General features: G+C 46.1%; 3 protein-coding genes and 1 long non-coding RNA gene across 4 annotated transcripts in view; 2 read left to right on the top strand and 2 right to left on the bottom strand.

Moving 5' to 3' along the window:
• Nucleotides 1-5,015, bottom strand: part of LOC126557130 (V-type proton ATPase 116 kDa subunit a 1-like) — a 145,415-nt gene extending 140,400 nt beyond the window's left edge. Inside the window, exon 1 of the mRNA XM_050212800.1 lies at nucleotides 5,011-5,015. The gene's annotated coding sequence lies outside the window, so the exon portion shown is untranslated. The remainder of the gene's footprint in view (nucleotides 1-5,010) is intronic.
• LOC126560096 (uncharacterized) overlaps nucleotides 1-19,305 on the bottom strand; it is a 428,080-nt gene that overhangs the window by 269,125 nt on the left and 139,650 nt on the right. The window lies entirely within an intron of this gene.
• The window catches only part of LOC126559891 (uncharacterized), a 224,337-nt gene that overhangs the window by 145,749 nt on the left and 59,283 nt on the right, over nucleotides 1-19,305 (top strand). The gene's annotated exons all lie outside the window — the stretch shown is intronic.
• Nucleotides 12,356-14,044, top strand: LOC126557595 (apyrase-like). The gene has a single exon (XM_050213416.1). The coding sequence runs from the start codon at nucleotides 12,356-12,358 to the stop codon at nucleotides 14,042-14,044; it is 1,689 nt and encodes a 562-aa protein (XP_050069373.1).

Here is a 19,305-nt window from a genome sequence, read left to right as displayed (position 1 = left end):
TCGGAGTTTTGAGGGTTTTTGTTGCTGTTGTTGTCGACTTTCAATCAAATCCCTCCAACGGTGTCTGCCCGAAGTCATCGTAAAGCTACTAAGGGAGTATAGCAATTTGTGGAGCTGACCTACAAGAAGAAATCGCCTAATGTGCGTGCAACACCGTGCCGCATCAACGTTTACCACGGTGCCGGCTGAATGTGTCCTTCCCGGTGAGATGAGGGTCGCGTCCCTGTATGGGTTTCCCTTTTTTACACCCAAAAGGTGCAGAAAGTCGTCAAACACGTACATTCTTTTGACTCGAACCATGTAGGCCGCGATAAGTGAGGGAAGAATTATCATTAAGCGAACATAGAAGAGAAAAACAAGTGTAATAAAATGCTCATTCTAAGTACGCGAAGTACAGAATAAGTGCAATTTAAGGTTGCACAGCTTGTACACAGGGTAACGATAATTGGTTAGGAAAAACTGGAACAATTTGACACATGGCACCCGTGTTTACTAATGCGTGTTCCTGCCGCCATCATTACACTGCCGTTTACATCCGTTGATACAAAACTCATAAACTGTGACAGTGCGCTTGCTATTTCATGGTGACTTTTAGCACACATCAGACGGGGTCAGCATGCATCTTAACCTCACCGTCACGACACTAAGTAAACAAAACTCTAGAAACAACATTGACAACAGATGTCGTCAGATGTGTACGGTGTGCGTGCGTGAACGCTTCGCAGCTGGAACTGTCGCCAAGGTTCTCCACTCGAGTCCTCTGTACACAAACCATTCTCGAGCATGGTACTCGCGCCGGGTACGGTACATCAAGCAATTACACAATTGGATCCGCAAGCGCAAACCCAAGACCCTCGCCGTGCTGAGGTGAAACTGGACCTCGCCAAACTGTCACGGTAGCTCCTTCACGCTATCCAACACACACAAAAAAAAGACACTATGGTATGCGAAAGCCTAGGAAACGATTCTGAAGTGGTGTTGCTTTCGCGAATCACGACATCCACCCCTCCACGCTCGCTCTCTTTCATCGATCGTACTCGCTTGTACGACGATCACATATCCACCAACCAGTGTACCACCGCTACTAAACCAATCGACCTTGCAGAGCCTTAGTTATTCCATTAATAAACGACCCAAACAACAGCAGCAGCAGCAGCAGCAACAAAAACCACCTTAAAATCGACCACATATAATCCAGCTGCAACGACCGCTCTAAACATCGTTGGAGGGTTTTGCAGTTGCCACTGCTACGACCGTTCCCCACCTAGGGACACGAAGACTCCACTTGGCAAGGCTGTCGCTTTTTACCTGTTCACCGGTCAGCGTGCAGCTACCAAGGCGACAGGTCCGGTTAAAGTGTGGTATGGATGGAAAACTCGTTTTGTCGAGCAAACTTACCCCTCCCGATTCTAGCGTTGGTGGAGCGTTCAACTTCCAAAACAAAAACATTGGATCTAATAATCGAAGTACGGTACTAAAACCCCTAGCATGATCACATAAATTGCACCCTTTCGAATTGCTTTTTCACACTCATTTCGATGCACTTTTATCGTATCGATTTTTAGTTGCGGATGTCCCCGTTAGGGACACTACAATGTGAAGTACTCCTGAGAGCACTGGAAGCACATTTGCCTATCCAGGGGACAGGCATCGTTCAAGTCAGCCAAAATATTGGTCAATGAGGCACACATTTCATCAGCTCTGTTGGCTGGGTGGACCACTCAGATGCTAGGGACTAGGAGCGGCAGTACGCTGGAACTTATCTGTGAAACACACAGCCCCGATGATGTCTTATCTCTATCGCTTCTCCAATTCCAATTGTTCCATGTATATGTATGTGTGTGTATTTCTATATATATGGGTGGACGTGCCCAGCAACATCTCATCGTACATCGTGCTGGAACACTAAAAGCCAACCGCTTGGATTACTTGCAGCTCCCATCTCCAGCCAGCGATCCCACCCATGATCTCCGCAGTCTCCGGTGTTCGGGTTCGGTCAACAAAGAGGGAAGTAATCCCTGTTTGCTGCTATGTGGCCATGTTATGCAGCAAGCAAAAGGATAACGGAACGCTATCCTAGAGGGCGACCCTTTCAACCGAGCCACCCACCCGTTTTGAATGGACTTCGATATCACTCCTTTCACAGAAATAGCTTGTGTATGTTTATCCTAATGGCACCTTCCGCTGCCATTGCACGTAACGCTCGTTTCGTTTATCTGCCCCGGTTGTCGTCGCTAGTGAAGTGTACCGAATTATATTCCTACTACCCCGACAGCTCAGTCCCTTTGGATTGGTGCCTCAATCGGTATTCTCAGAGTTTCAGAATGGCAACCAACAACAAAAAAAAAAGGTCAACTACGAGTGTGAGGAAATAAAGGACCTAACCTCCTGCAACTTACCGAGACGCTTCGAGATAGGAAGCAATTTGCTTTCGATGTTAGCAGTTTGTTTGTTCGTAGGTAGAAGAGATCCTCCGTTTTGCTGCCAACGTCTACCCGAGAACACTCACCACTGTTGTCAGGCCCGTGGAGGCCGAGGGTTTTGATTATCGGTGAGGATTTCCCCATCCCTTTGGCGGAGATGCTTCACCCGAGAGCGGAGCTCACGGAAAAGGGAAAGCCAATCGATTTCTAATGCGCGAAATGACAAACGGTTCCCAAGTGGTAGTGGCATAGTTAGGTGGCAGGATGGCCAATCAAATGAACTTTTTCGGGAGGGAAAACCGTTCGTTAAAATTCATGAGCAAGTAAATCAAACCCGGTATGCCTTCCCTTCATTTTGTCTTGCTACTGTCTCATTTTCCTCTTACAAGACACATCATCTGCTGCTGGTTTGGTTCGCTTTTTTTTTCGCCCAGCTTTATTGGGTGTGAGCGATACCGATAGTGGGACCCTCAAACAGAAGGTCCAATCTTTGCTTCCGTACTGTAGCTGAAAGCTGTGTGATTAATTAAGCGGCAGTAAGTGCTTTCGGCTGCCCGAAATCGACCAGTCGTATGATTAATTGATAAATAATGAGCCGCTGGCGATGACTGCCAATGCCATCGGGAGTTTTCGCTTCGGTTATGGGTGTGTGATTCTCTAACGTTAGCTGTTGGCATGCTTTTTCGAAGGGATGAGAAGCAACAACATTGAAATGCACCCGTACAGAGCACAGTGACTGCTGACAGATGGATGTCAATGGGTTCCGAAATATCTGTCTGGTTTTAAAATCCGTTCCACTAGTTTTCTCCCCCGGGAAGCGATTTATTTTAATTTAATTTATTCAATTAATTCCACCGTGCCAGCCGTATCAACGATGCGTCACATAATTTACGACATTTAAGCTTGTTTTTTTTTTAAGGACAAGGTACGGAAGAGAAGTAGGGCAAATGTCCAAAATGGTTGCAGGAAATTGATTGCCTATCGGTATGGTTATGAAGCTTTAAATAAGTCAGATTAAAGTGGCCTAAAGCTTGATTTATAAACGGTTTGTGGCTTGGCGTGGCTGTACCACAATATGAAGGCAAACATATGGGTTAAGAGCATTATGGAGGTTGTAAATATGGCCCAATTATTCACTGTGATTTCAGGATCAACTAGTAAATTTTCATTTTATGATATAACCCTTTCAATTTTGTTAAAAAGTGTTCAAACTCCTCGGTAGCTCCAACACGGCGTGTGTATACGTTTTTTTCCGATCGATCATATCCCCAGGCTATTCCAATGACACACCGGACGACATCTACATCTTTTACGAGTTTAATTAAGTCGTACCATTTGCGTCCAACAGAAACCCGCACGCTCGAAGGTATAATGTGTCCACTTGTTTTTGACCTCCAGCGAGACATCAAAAGGAACAAAGCGTACCCACAAAAAGGTGGTGATTAATCAAGGGACCCGTCGTGGTTGTGTAGCTAAATAAAATTAGTTTTTCACTAAACGTTCCACATTCGATCGTACGATCGTCGTTTTCTGAAAACTAATAGAACTCAAAAGAGTACTGGACCTTGTGCTCCGAATCGAACAATTAGGTAGCTAAGGACCTAAGGACACTCGATCGATGCATTCTGTACCGATAATTGATGTAATATCTGACATCGTTCTTGTCTCAGACCTTCAGCCTGCCAAGAGAACATTCACGCTTCGGGATACAGTAGCTCCAAAGTTGGTTAAGTAAGTCCTCGCTCCACACCGAGACGCTTTGCCACGTGAACGTGGAATTTCCGGTATCGGGGCACACGGCCGTTCGTTGGCCCAGTCGCTTCGGGACAGACTAACTTCAGAGCACGAGCCGGAGGTTCGCACTAAGAAGAACCAACATTCCAATAGCATGTCACATGCGGTTCAGGGTTGTGCGGCAGCCATTTTCCACTCACGTTTCGTTAGCCTTCGATTGGATGTGTTTGAATTTCGCGGTTTCAAATTTAAACGATTGACCAACAACCGACCAATAGCCGATGGATGAATGGATACCTCGGGGGAAGGTCATACCGGGCTTTTTGATGCTTTGATCGGGACGAGTTTTGCGGGTAAAACGCCGCTCTACGTTAACTTGACACTATACCACTTGCAGACCAGACTAAGTGGGCTATCTACGCTCTCGACAGGTTTACTTTAAATTTCTCCCCAATTCTTTCCCTCCTTTCTCGCACGCTAATTTCGCACCCAACTTCCGCCGATCGATTGCGATCGCTCATGCGTGTGTTGCGAAAACTTGTCACTTTCACTTGCCGACGATCGAGTGATACTTTCCAGGCGGACCATCGCGAACTCGTGATCATTGCACGATTAGCCGCCGGAAGCAGAATAAAGCGCAACAGGGCAAGAGCATCACAAAAGCAAGATGCGCCATTTCGACGGTTTTGGGAAAGTGATTTATTGACGTACGGGATTGCGCTTACCATTGTTGTGGCGAAAAAAAAAGATCTTCCATAAACCATAATGTCGGCGAAAGAGGTAGAGAAAGAAAATGGTTTAAATTTCTTCAACAAACATCTCGTAAATTAATTTTAATATTCCATTCCCGAACCAGCTACTTTCTACTCAATGCTGTCGGCGAAACGAATACCGGTAGCACAGATAGGACGACAGTGGGTCGCGCCATAATTTAAGGTACTGTTTTGTAGTGTAAAACTTTCAAATTAATCTTCAAACAACAACAACAAAAACACCCTTATCGCATTGTTATGAAAAAAGTTTTTTCCCAACAAATTGATCGAGAAAGAGCGGAAGCATTTTTTTTTGTCGGAGTCACTTTTGTTGTTGTACCCTTCTACTCAATCCTGGTTAACTCGATCTCCACTAGCGCTACTAGCACTACGATTACTCCCGACTATTTATGAGGTTTTGAAATTGTATCTTTTCCGACAACCTCTTTACACTCAGAGACCCAGCGCTTGGTTCGATTAAGGGATGGAAAAACTTTTTCCCATCTCTGACCAAAGAGGATACACATGTGCACGGATGTGCAGCACCATGGAGGGTGGTACCGATGCGGAGGCATAGACTATCCCACCGAGAGTTTGTGGTTTTAACTTTACACCAAACCATCGAGTGTAATTTTAGTCCTTCTTCTCCATCCCAAGATGGTGGTTTGTGCGGGGTTCTTCCCATGTTCTTCGTAGGTGGTCCTCGGTGACACAAAACGATCAAATGTCCTCTGGTGGTGTGAAGAAGTCAACTTTTGTTGCTATAATTTGTACTCATTTCTAACTTCTAGCGAGCGAGAGGGAGGGTGCGTTAATCCAACCCGGTCGTTCATGATAAAGTTAACGACATGTTCGTGCCATCTTGTCTAACGAGAAGGTTATTAAAATTTTAAATAAATCATCCTTCTGCAAAAAGATGCAACAACCTGTTCTTTTACTTTTTATGTATAGCTAGGATACTGATAGGAGCTGTCTTATGGTGCAGTGCCTGGATATATTAGGCCTAAGCGAGTCCGAATGGGGTTTGAACTCTAGTCCTGCTATACCAAGTCTAACACCTCTGTCGCCTCTACCACAGGACCGCCCGTAATTTTTACCGTTAAGAATTTTAAATACCTTACCCTATGAGTTATCCGCAACACTTGGTTAGCAGCATAAAGTTAGGAATTTTCTCAAACTTTTTACATCGACGCTTGCAAAACTTTCGCCAATTTTTTCCTCCAAGAAGGTGTCGAACAGCTCGTTCTCTACTTTATCTAGTTCCTCAACCGTTTTTTTTTTCTGTATCTTAGCTCGTTACGCGTAACACGATTGCAGTACTTACCGCGTGATCTAGATCTAGAGGCTGCCCTGGTGTGCTCGCCTTGGATGAACCGTTGCGTAGTGAGAAATTTTGCGGGACTTCCGGGTTTTCTGTTACTGAAGCTGTGTGTTCTTGAATAACGGAACCCCTCGGTACGGTCGGTGGGACAATCTTCGCACAAGATTCCCTTCTAACGGAGCACGGACACACACACACGCCACCTCTTGGCAGAGGAAGAAGCAAAGACGTTTGTTTTGCAGGCCGTAAGAAAAACGAACGGTGTTTCGCTTCTTTTTTGTTGCGCCTCTTGGCAACTGTGTCTTATCCGTATCTTTGCTTCGTCCGATTTTCTGCTTTAGTAGTTGTTGGTTTAGTGTTTTTCTTATGTTGTTATTGTGCTCCTTTGCTGATGCTCTATCTCTACAACGTATCGTTGACTTTCTTATGGAAATCGGTATCGATACACACACACACTGCATGGGCCATACGGCCGGATACGCTCCGAACACGTAAATCACTGCATTTTCTGCACTCTTCGGAATGCTGCCCCCCAAAGCACCCCACTCTGGGTGCTCGCTAAGTCGTTCGTTTCTACCTCCGTTGCTCGCCACTGGCAAGCAAAGCGGTTGGGTTGGGAAGCTTGGGTTCGAAACTAATTTGCATCAAAACGTTCGTGGCAGCGTTCGTTTACAGAGAAACTAATTTCGAACCAAATCCCTTTGCCAACAGCAACGCTAGAAGGTCGGACTCGAGGAGACACTTTGCCAACAAAATAAATCTGCACACATACACACTCACCAACACGTCCGCGAAGAGAAAGAGAGAGAGAAAGAGACGAAGAAGAACGCACGGAACGGTGGAGAAAAGGGGGCACGCACCCATAAACGACCAGCGGGGAAAAGTTCAATATCCGGTTTGGCTCCGGCGGTACTAGGTTAGTGACACGCTTTGCGACACGCGGTGCAAAGTTTTGGCGCGCGCGAAAATTCTTCACCAACACGTGCACGTGCGTAACGGGCCTACTTTAACCTCAAAAACCGCCAAAACGGGGGCGTTTTTGTATGTATGTGACTGTGTCAGGAGCAAAAGGGAGCCCCAATTTCGAAACAATTCACACATATGACACTGACTAACTAACATCGAACCTCCGTCCCACCTAGAAGCCCAAAATAACCACCATCAACCGATCCTGTTCCGATATTCCCGTTAGCATGTCAGCGTTTATTGACATTCACAATTCGGGCGCACTCCAACCCCGAGGTTCGCCCCTTTCCGGCTAGCCTGTTTTTTTTTTCTTTACAACAATCCCCCTAACCGGATTGTCGATGCCAGATCAATTGGTTTGGGTAGAGAATCTGGTAAGGTTTGGAAGCTGTCACTACCAAAAACACGCCCAGCACACACACGGTCACTTTTGGGTAGCGTGTTTTTTTTTGTTTTGTTTTCGTTATCCCACCATTTAACCGAACCATTCCCATTTATTCGGTTTGTTTGGTACCACAAAACAGCCTCCAAACTGGTTCCGCGCCGAAGGCACACCAAACACCACCGACAACACTTACTTCGCTTTCTACTAAAGCGTGGAGAAAATCGAGTCGCACGAACGCGGTCGTCGCTTCATTCGGCCCTGCGCGAAACTTCAGACACAAAACACACACACCCGAAAAGAGCCAGCCAACGATTTTCAAACCTCCGACACCGATGACGGTTGTAGACGAACTGTTTATAATGTACCGCGTGGCGATCCAATCGGGCTCTCGCGCTAGGGGTGGAATTTTATGCTGTGAGAGCAGAGCCCACAGCAGAGAGGGATATAAAGAGAGATAGAGAAATTAAGTATTTTTCTCGTTGCATAGAATGCACAAATGGAATGGGCCAAACATGTGTTTTGAAGAGAATAGAACTTTTTTTTTTGTTTACATCTCATGTTTACTTACAGAAAGGTATTGTTTTAGTAATGATTTCATCTTAATTATGCCTTTCTGTGATATTTCCAGAACGGAACAATGGTAAGTAAAAAAATGTTTGCTAATCACTGTTCAAAATGTCACCTGTCACTTCGAGAACGTAAGTAACAGTAAACAGTAAACAGTACTGGTGAATAAAGAACGAGACGCACTGTTTAGTCTAATTGAGAGCCCTTTAAGTTACAGAGAGCGAAGGTGTAAAGAGAGAGAAAGCCCTGTGAGAGGCTAATGAAGCTGATGCAGGGTTGTCAAACGAATCTATTGGCAGTTGTCGAAGGAAGCTACAAATTATCAAGTAAATTACTTTATTTTTGTTAAGTAAATTAGCTCACGGGGGTGACATCGGAGCTTGTCTTCACACGGCCGAACAGGGATTCAAATCCTGACAGGACCGCTCTCCCGTACTAAGTACTGACTAGTCAGCTAGTCTTGTAAGCCATTATATTGCCGTGGCGTGACCTACAAGGTCGTTCAGCCAAGAAGAAGCTCACAAAAGCAAGAAGTCCTCACCAATTGTTAATTGAGCCCCCATTCAATGTTCACAATTTTGATCTTGCACATGACTATTCGTCAAAAACCACGGGGAGGCCCCAAAACATTTTCGAAGCAATATCTTGTGCTGCCCCAACCGTCCCCGGGAGCGAGTCCCACATTCAAAACAAGTTGGAAACAAATTTGAAAGCTAAAACAAAAGTCAGCCCAGCGGGCGGCGTCAATGCGACAAGTCAGGACGTCGTTTGGATTCGCCCATACCCGTAAATGGGAAGCCAAACGAGTGGAAAATTTTAATGCACAACGAACGGAACTTTATCATCCCACCCAGACAAAACTGCTGCCCTTCTAACTGTGTGCCAAAGTCTCCGGCTCATCTTTATTGTGCTTCCCTTTTGTGGCGTGAACAACTTGCAACTTGTGTTTATGTTTGGCAACCAAGAAAACAGGCGTTTGAGGCGACCACACCACCAAGGGATGTTGATGTAGAACAACTTTATCGAAAGCTATCGAACCTTGACTGACGGATACAGGGTGGCTGGGTGAAGGCTGCATGAGGGATGTATGACGTCGAACCGTAAGAGCACGAAATCACTGTTCACTGTTCAATGAAGTTATCGGCATGCTCCATCGGGGATTCAAATCTCACGAGCGCATCGCACCGGCACATTAACAGCTACCGAAGTGGGGCCTTCCTTGGATGAGACTTTGAAAAGAATTTGAGTGAAAGGTGACGTGATAATTGAGGGACGCATGTTCTTGAGAATGGAAACGAAGATGAGCTATGCACAAGACAGAGTTTGGGCAAGGTCGTCTAGGAACGGTAGAACCCAAAAACTTCCTTCTTTGGGGGATCTATTGTTGATAATAACGGACGTCGTGGCGCACACTCGCTATAAGCTGGATTTAAAGTCAACAAAGTCACGTCATCTTCACTCACCCACCACCGCCAAGATCAAATTTAAACGAACAAAGCGCTTTCATATTGAAAATCAAATTTCCTGCCGTTTTATTCACTCGATAACGGTAATACGTCCCTCGGTTCCACTAATGATGGGTGTCATCTTGCGTACATACTGTTCCAGCACGACAATATCTATCGGACCGGTCAACAAATTTGTGGCCTTCTCTGGAATCATCGTGTAGCCACTGCCTCCCTTCCGTATGTACGCCCCAGTTGCTACCCGATAAACCTTCTCCGGATCGAGCGGCTCATACTTTGGGACCTGGCAAAAGCGACATCTTAAGCTCACCGAGACGACCCGGCTTCCGATCGGACGACGCATATCGTACGTCACCTTCATGCCTGACATTTGCATCATATCGGACGACCCGTACTTGGTAGCACTGTGCTCCAACGCCTCCAGGAGATACCGTCCCTCCAAATCGAAGCTATCAACTGTATCTTCAAACGGTACGGCCGTCACTAGATCATCGTAGGTAAGATTTCCAGCAAACAGGGACGTTCTCATACCTCCACCCGTATTGAACGCGATCGCCACTTCCGTCCATTGGTCCTCTTTGGGAGCATCCCGTGCCTGCGTTGCAAAATAGTCGATGTACGCATCCGTAAGGAAGTTGCCAAAGTTACACTCACTCCGAGAACAGTCGGATTTATCGAGCCTCACCGCTGAGTAACCTATCTGACGGTTAGCTTGCACGTTAACCTGTTCCCTCCACGGTACCAACTGTTCCAAAACCTCCGCATCTGGCTGTACCGTGCTGTCCAGAAACTCGGGATTCCCTTCCCATTCTCGCACATTACCTTCCTCATCGAAGTACACCGTAATTCGTCCAACGTACTTCGCATACGATGCCGCCTGTACAATCAGTGTCGTACAACCTCCGGGATGTTCTACCACAATCGGGTACGTGTCTTCTGCAGTATCAGGGAACCCTTGTGTACTACCATTGTACAGGAACGTATGCGAATGTCCTCCAACGATCACATCCACATCTGGCAGCTCGCGAGCAATAGTACGATCGATCTCTAGCCCACAATGGGAAAGTACTATAATGTGTTGGACACCTGCACCCTTCAAGCGATCGATCTCGATCCGTAACTGTTCCACTTCATCCAGAAATCGCAATCGCTCCGTCATGCCCATCGTGTTGGTTAGATGATGAATAACACCAATTACACCGATTTTGCGTCCACCTCGATCAAGTACCACACTTTTTGTGTACTTGCCTTGCAGCGTCGGTTCATCCCGATCGTCAATGTTTGCCACCACTATGGGACTTTCAATCACATCCAGGAACGGTACCAAACCGGCTATTCCATGCTCGAACTCATGGTTCCCGAGTGTCATTACATCCGCAGGAAGTAGATTAAGAAAGTGTGCGGTCACATTCCAGCGGAGCAGCGAATACCACAGTGTACCCTGGAAGTTATCCCCTGCATTCAGATAGATTGGGTTCCTATCGGCGTACTCCTGCTGCAGAGCTTTCACGCGTGCTACTACTCGTGCGTACCCTCCAATACATCGTTCACCCTCGTCCGGTTTGCAGCGCGTGGAAACCGTGTTTGTCTCTTCGAACCGAGCGTGGAAATCGTTCAGATGGATTAGTGTTACCGGAAACAGCGCACTGTCTGCCGGCTGTCTCGTGATAACCGCTCCAGCTGCACCGGCAACCGAGCCAGACGGTTGAGACAACACGGTACTACTGGTGACTGCGAAAAGTACGCCAAAATACGTCCACCATCCACCGATTGTGATCATTACGAACGATTTGCTCATCTTCAACTGCACAGACGCACTGACTCCACGCAAACAAGCTGGCCAGCGTGAAGCGCGCGAATAGTGTTTGTGATAAGACACCGCAGGCCCCTTATAGTCGAGACAAACGGAGTAAAATTGAAGGAAAAAGACACTAAAGCCAACTATATAAACGTGTTTGTTAGCGGGTTGCCAGATAACCTGGTTAAGCGTATTACTTACACACACACGACGATCATTCGTTTGAGGGAGATGGTGGTTGTTAAGGGTACGCCGGGTCGCGTGTTACTGAGGCCACTTAACGACTTGCCAGTGCGAGGCGGGAAAGATTATTAACAAGTGATTCACTCACAAAGGCAAGGAGGACCATGTGTAACTCTTTAATGGTCTTCCTTTATGGAGGCTGTTATTTTGTGTGCGATAACTCCGTTCTAACAAGTTGTCACTTTGTTCTGCCATCGGAGATGCAAACTGACACTATTTAAAGCAGTCCCCTACTTACTGACTCATCTAAATTCCAAATTGATTTATCTTTTAATTATGCTAAAGACAAAACACGTCATAATATGCTTGGTGATGTATTAAGGCGTGGTATTACTTCTCAATTCTCACATCATCCATCTTCACGTGCGAACCCTTTCTGCCCTGTAGCTGTAATGCATCAATCTGCATCAAATCCACGCGGCTTATCAATTACCCACAAGCATCAGCCGTCTGATATCAATATTTACTAACGTCAGTCAGGGTGCTATCACGCCTCCCAAGCTCCCCTACCGACTACCGTAATTAATTGGGTAACTCTTGAACCACGAAATATCGCCAACGACTTTGTCTCGATCGTTCATTCAATCGCACCCACCAAAAACCACAACACCATCACCACAACTATCATGCAGCTGGATTGCCGCTTATCAGCACGACAATTGCTACAGCGAACCGCCAGTACCCGCTCAACTCTGGCAAGATGTGGATCGTTGGACGAGCTACGCTTATTGGCTTAACGCTCTTGGTGGTGTGCAGTGTTGTGGTCACTTCCGAGCAAGGTGTTGTGATAAGCAAACCGGGGCAAAATGGAAAAGCCGACGATTTGCTCTACCCGCTAACGATTATCCATTTGAACGATTTCCACGCTCGGTTCGAAGAGACAAACACGGTTTCAACGCGCTGCAAACCGGACGAGGGTGAACGATGTATTGGAGGGTACGCACGAGTAGTAGCACGCGTGAAAGCTCTGCAGCAGGAGTACGCCGAACGGAACCCAATCTATCTGAATGCAGGGGATAGCTTCCAGGGTACGATCTGGTACACGTTGCTACGGTGGAATGTGACCGCACACTTCCTAAACCTGCTGCCCGCGGACGCAATGACACTCGGGAACCATGAGTTTGACCACGGTGTGGATGGGCTGGTACCATTTCTGGAAGCAATCCGAAGCCCAATGCTGGTAGCCAACATTGACGATCGGGATGAACCGACGCTGCAAGGCAAGTACCAGAAGAGTGTGGTGCTTGATCGAGGTGGACGCAAAATTGGAGTGATTGGCGTTATACACCACGCTACGGATACACTCAGCATGACGGATGGGGTCCACTTCCTGGACGAGGTGGAGTGTATCAATCGTGAAGCGGAATCACTGAAACAGCTCGGGGTAGACATTATCGTGGTCCTATCGCACTGTGGGTTCGCCATTGATCAGCACATTGCGCAAGAGTGTCCCGAGGTGGACGTTGTCGTTGGTGGTCACTCGCACACACTACTACACACAGGGAACGTGACCGATTGGCCGGATGTACCGGCCGGTAGCTATCCGTTCGTTGTGGAGCAGCCCTCCGGACGCCGTGTGCTGATCGTACAGGCAGGATCCTTCACCAAGTACATCGGTCATCTACTGGTGTACTTCGACGAGCACGGTGAAGCAGTACGCTGGGAAGGTAACACCGAGTATCTAAACGGACAGTTCCCGAAGGATGAGCAAATTGAACGAGAACTCGTACCTTGGCGAACGCAGGTCGACACACTTGCCGTTCGCCCGGTCGGTATGTCGAAGGTATTCCTTTCGAAACCTGCCTGCCGGACCGGTGAGTGTAACTTTGGCAGCTTCGTTGCGGATGCTTTCGTCGATTTCTATGTTGGACGGGGTAGCACAGAGCACGAGTGGACTTACGCTGCCATCGGTATCACGAACGATGGTGGGCTGCGGACATCGCTCAATCCCGGCACGCTAACGTACGAAGATCTGGTGACGGCGATCCCGTACGAAAACACGGTAGACACGTTCGAGCTGCGCGGTCAGTATCTGCTCGATGCGCTTGAATACAGCGCGAGTCGGTACAATACGGCGGATGTGCTGCAATTCTCGGGACTGCACGTTACCTTCAACCTTACGCGACCGGCGTTCCAACGAGTGCAGCAGGTGGATGTGAGATGCCGGGTCTGTCGTGTTCCACGCTATGAGCCACTTGATCCTGAGGCGACCTATCGGATCGCAATAGCTGCATGGATCGGTTCGGGTGGAAATGGTTACGAAATGTTCGGTCAGCATCGTACAAACGTGCGTGTTGGACCACTAGATATCGACGTTTTCGAGCGATATGTTGCCAAGATGTCACCGATCGTGCAGGGCACTGATGGGCGTATGGTTTTCGTGACGTGATAGCAGAGCGTGCGGCCAGAAGCAAAACAATTTGAAGCTAAAAGTGATCCATTAGAGCATTAATTTTAAATTGAAAATAAATCAGGACACTTACTTACAAAAGGTGTTGCAGCAAAAAAGGACCAATTTCGCTACAGGTTAATGGGAGGGTGCCATTCTTCTGTCTTGCTAAACAGTGCAGAAAGTAGACTTCATTACAAGAGACGTGCTGATTATAAAGTGTACATAAATCTGTTTTTTATCCTCCATTCCTTACTTAAGCTCTTTCATCGGTTTCATCAAACCATCATCGTGTACACTTTCCATCTCCATCATCATCATCATCATCAACATTGTTAGCGGCTATTGCTCAAACCGTTTCCAGGACCACCAACCACCAGCAGCAGACTCGTTGAGTGTCCTACAGTAGTACTAGCTCATACAATTTTCTTTCGCACTAGGGCGCTGATGCACGTGGTGGTCACGCTTTAACTGATTAGTGCTCGTTAATTTGTGCTCTTCCTGGGTGCACTTTCCTGCAACAAGCAATTACGATGCAAATGCTCGCATCCGTGCACCGTGCTGCCCTACCGTAGCTAGTCTCTTCCCGCGAGTGTCAATATTTACAACAACGAATAAAAAAGCGCCGGTAAATCTTTCCAACTCCCAATGCTTTCAGGTGCAACGAAAAAAAAAAAAAAGAAGGGGAGTCATCGTTGACCTAAAACGGTTCCCGACCCTCCCTGCGCATTGTGCTAATGACGAAGGTAAACGTAACCAACGCCGGGGCACTTGAAAGCCCTTCAGCATGTGGCAAACTGTTTGAAAGAACTTTCGCTCTACGCTTAGGTTACGGAAGGGCCGAAACGAAGCCTGCTAATGGTTGTAAAAGGTGGGAAAGTGTGTCGCAGATTTTCAACCACACACACACATCAGTAGCTAGGCCGTGCATTTTCCATATTTACACATCTCTTGGAGACAGTGGATGGCATTAATGGCGTACTTGCGATGCATACTACCGGTTGGTAGAATTCTGTTCCAAAGCTGAGCCTCTTTGTCCGGACAAACCGCCACTATCACTGTTCCCATGGCTTCACGTTCTAGTGTCCAGCCATATTGTGGTATCTGTGGCGCGATGCAGTACCTTTCGCGGTTTTAACAATCCTCTGGCTTGTCGTGTCCATGCACGTACTGCACCGAGTCACAGCGGGAAAATTAGGCTAACATACGCGACATGCCAGAAAATAAAGAACTTTCCCAACCGCTTTGATGGTCTCCTCGCTCTAATGAGGAGGGATGGTGTGGCGAGGAAGATGTCTCCCAATGCATTTTACCAATTTCGAACAAGCTCCCAGATTGTGCATGTACACAGAGAGCGAATGACTGCAAACATGCTAGAAAAAAAAGGATTCCTACCAGGACAAAGTTCCCGTACAGTGGAACGCCACCAAATGGTGTTACTCGCTGATAAATATCCGTTTGTCACCGTGTGTAAATAGATGTCTCCACCCAGAACTGCGGTACGTTTACACATGCACCCCATCGAGCCCCTTCCAAATGAAGCGACAATATTAAATGCGGTATGTCGTTCTAGTTTGGGCATGTCTGGCGAATAGTACCGTGCGTCCTGGAACACAGCTGCAAACAGTGCACATCCGCATCGATACACACTGCTGCATCGATGGGAGAGGTCTGCCCTGCCCAACACGGTCACGGGTTTTATGCAAACTTGGCAAAGATAAACTTTGTGTCACACGACATCGTTACGGTGATGGGCACAGTGGGCCCAGCGTGTAGCGACTTCTTGGGGTGGACAATATTCTATGCTCTAGGTTTTTAGGATTTGAAAAACTTAACTATTTATCTAGAATTTATGAGAATATAACAAACTACTTCACTAGCTTCATAATAAACTGATTTCAACTGATTCCTTAAGCCTTCTAAATTCCATTTGACCACTGTTGGCACCTAAAATGATCCTTGGTGATCGAAACGATCCTTTTGATTTGTACCCACTTGTTTCACTGTTGATTTTCACTGTTGGTTGGAGCAACAGTCACACAACGTGGCAGGCAAATCACCTGCTCGTCAGGAAAATTGTGTCCTTTTATACGCTGATGATTGGAATAAAACAATGGCAGGATCACGCAAACGAGCTCAGTAAACGGTCGGTGCTTTTTGGCGAAGGTTCCTTTCTAGCTGCAAGCAGCAGTGAAGTAATCCGAAGACGTAGAAGTAAAACGGGTTTTCGGTGTACTAAAAATATGTTTTTGATAAACAATTGATATCTTATCAGTTTGGTGTATAAAGGAAGAGCAGAGAAAGAGTGTGTTTTTGTGGTGACGATTCTAGTATCGACTTCTAACTCACTTAAAGCGTTCCTATTTTATTCCAAAAACTTTGCTGTACTAAATCCATCGCAGATGCTCAATCTCGTTGGTCCCAATTGTATTGTTCAGCTTACTTCTGCTGTATATTTCGTCGAATCCTCTTCTACAGGACGATTCAAATCAAGTCGGATGCGATTAACTCCTTAGCCTGCTCAGGGTTGCACACGGAAACTCGGTCCAGGGCTGCAGTTCGATCGCTCGCCGGAAACATCCCCAATTTTATGCCCATCCCTAGATTAGTGCAATCTTTTAGTGGAACATTGCTATCATATAGTGAAACATTGCATTCAGTTGGAAGAAATTTACAACTCAAATGTGAAGCTTTGTAACGCAGCTATGGAACAATTGCAGTTTGGATTCCCCTGTGAAAATGCTCGAATGAAAATTATAGACACAGTCAAATTGTAAATTTATCCCTTAGTGTGTGCAAAATTCCTTCGATTGAAACATTCGCCAAACTGATGCTCTACAATTCCATTTTATGAATCGAAGCCCTGCTTTGTGCGTCATGTGCCACGTTTTTCGTCAGAGCCCTTTCTGCAGACCAATCAGAAGTTGGATGTGGTTAGATGGCATATTTCGCTCATATATCTATAAAAAATAAACACTTAAATATTACTTAAAGAGCTTTCTTTCAGTAAAACCGTTAAACCACTTTTATCCCATGCAACGTTACGGTTAATCGTTTTTTTTTTTAATAATTTTGGCTCAAACACATATCCATTTGATTCACCAATATTTATAGTGATTCAGAAACAAGTGGCTTAACCGCCGGCTGGAAATGTTTATTCAGTCGAGGATTTAAGCAATCCCTGTTCCATTAATCCTTTTGTTTTAACCTCATTGAACCGCCGTGTCAGTGTAGGAAAGAGCGAAAAAAGGCGACGGGTTATTGTGTCGAAGAAAATCAACCGATCGTGTTACGCTTCGAAGCATAATTGAATCATAACTCGCATATCCGTTTTCCATGCAGGGCCTTTGTACAGAATTGAAACTTAATTTTAATTACTTTTTTTTTCAAAATGCCTGCTTCGTTGCGGATTTTAACCCCCAACAAGCGGCCGAGAGGTATGCAAAATATCCGGCACAGTGAATGTGAACAAAAAAAATATTGCAATCGTTTTTTATTGCTCGAAAATGTGTACAAAAATTCTTTGTTCCTTCCGTGGAGCGTCATTTTCACGCCAACGGTGGACACCTTTTTTGGGCCGGGAAAAATAATTGAATAGTGAAAATATTTTCTTTCTCACGGTTTTGTAACTATTTGTATCTGGTGTTAATCTGGAATAAAGTGTAAATTCAAATAACACACTGTACCATTTAACACTTCCCAGAATTTATGTACAATTTCAATGCTTCGAGGTTCGTTATTAGTACTCGTGATACTATAATCGGCAAATCATTTCCAATTACTGACCACGGTTACGTGCTGCGCGGTAATTGCAGTGAAACGCCCCAAAAAAGGGATCCATGTAAGAGTCCCACACGCGTAAAGAGAGCAATCCGATCCGGAACCATCAAAGAGATCAGCCCGTTTTATATGGTTGAGTGCAAAAAAAAATAAAACAGCTCCAACTCCCACTTCAATTGGTACTTAAAGCTACTTAGAACGGCCATTGAGCTCGGTACCGTAGTTTTAAAGCCTAAAAAGCACGCAAACAAACATCCACTCGTACCGTAAACTTTAATTATCCAACCACACACACCCGGGAGCACCACCTGGCAGGATACTTTCCCGGGGTGAACATAAACAGTCTTCCAATGCTCCCAAAAGAGAACAAAAATGGTAACCTTTTATCCCTCCCCCCAACCTATCAGGCCTATCATAACCAAACAGAAGGCCAATACAATCGTTCGATAAAATTTGCTCAAAAAAAAAAGCTTCTTCGCAAGCCGAAGGACACCAAGAGCGCATAGAATATCTCTCGCATGTTGCCGAAATGCTCGAAAAGCATTTAAGCCCTTTACCCATCTTGCCAATCTGTAACCCTCGTTTGGGTGAGGGTGCCCGGGTGAGAGGTGGCAAAAGAAAACTCGAAAGCATTATGCCTCTGATCCCCGTTTGCACTGCAGCACAAAACCCTCCCCGGCACAGATTATCCCCAGAAGGTGTCGGAACGCAGCGAGGTGAAAAATTGGAAAATGATGACTTTAAGCCATGCACACAGAGGTTAGAGTCCTGATGGAGATCCTCCCAGGTGGTGACAAAATTGTAAATTAAACTTTAATGAAAGTTCGTCCGGCGAGTGCGGGTTGGCAAGATTGAACTGGCGTATCTAAAGCAATACCGAAGCATGGTTCGATGTCAAATCGATAGTGGCGCATCCGATAGGGGTGAGGGCTTATACAGAGAACACGTGTTTTGATGGTTTAAGCTCACCGGCCATCGGATGTTCCCTTGCATGCGGTATTTTAAGAAAACAATGATTCCACACAGCTCCGATATACTCGATTTAAAAAGCGATATCACGTACATGTAGACATATCAAAGACGTCGGCCCCCAGCATATCCTCGCCGCCGACTGTACAAGGATTAATGTTACCTTCGTGACCGATGGATACGGGAAACCTACCTATCAGATAGAGGGAAAGAGCGAAGAACCATGTGTGTGGGTTGATTGATTGTCGATACATGCAAATATTTTCCTTCCGTTTACCGACTGGGCGCTCCTGACGACCATGATGAGGATGAAGTCTAACCAAAATCATAGGTTAACGCCTGTTGAAGTTTAGGTCTTTGTGGAAATTCACATACCCCAGAGCACAAACGACACATTCATAACAATTCGATACGAATTGTGTCGTTAAGTTTCGCAAGGAATGGGAAGGAAGTCGTATCAAGACGCCTCAACTCCGTTTCCTGAAACAATCTTCCTTGGTTCTGTGTTTCCT

The sequence above is a fragment of the Anopheles maculipalpis genome, chromosome 2RL (genome assembly GCF_943734695.1).
Source record: "Anopheles maculipalpis chromosome 2RL, idAnoMacuDA_375_x, whole genome shotgun sequence".
NCBI classification, from domain to species: Eukaryota; Metazoa; Arthropoda; class Insecta; order Diptera; family Culicidae; genus Anopheles; species Anopheles maculipalpis.
The sequence above is the reverse complement of the archived record's forward strand: the minus strand, read 5'-3'. Positions and strand labels throughout refer to the sequence as shown.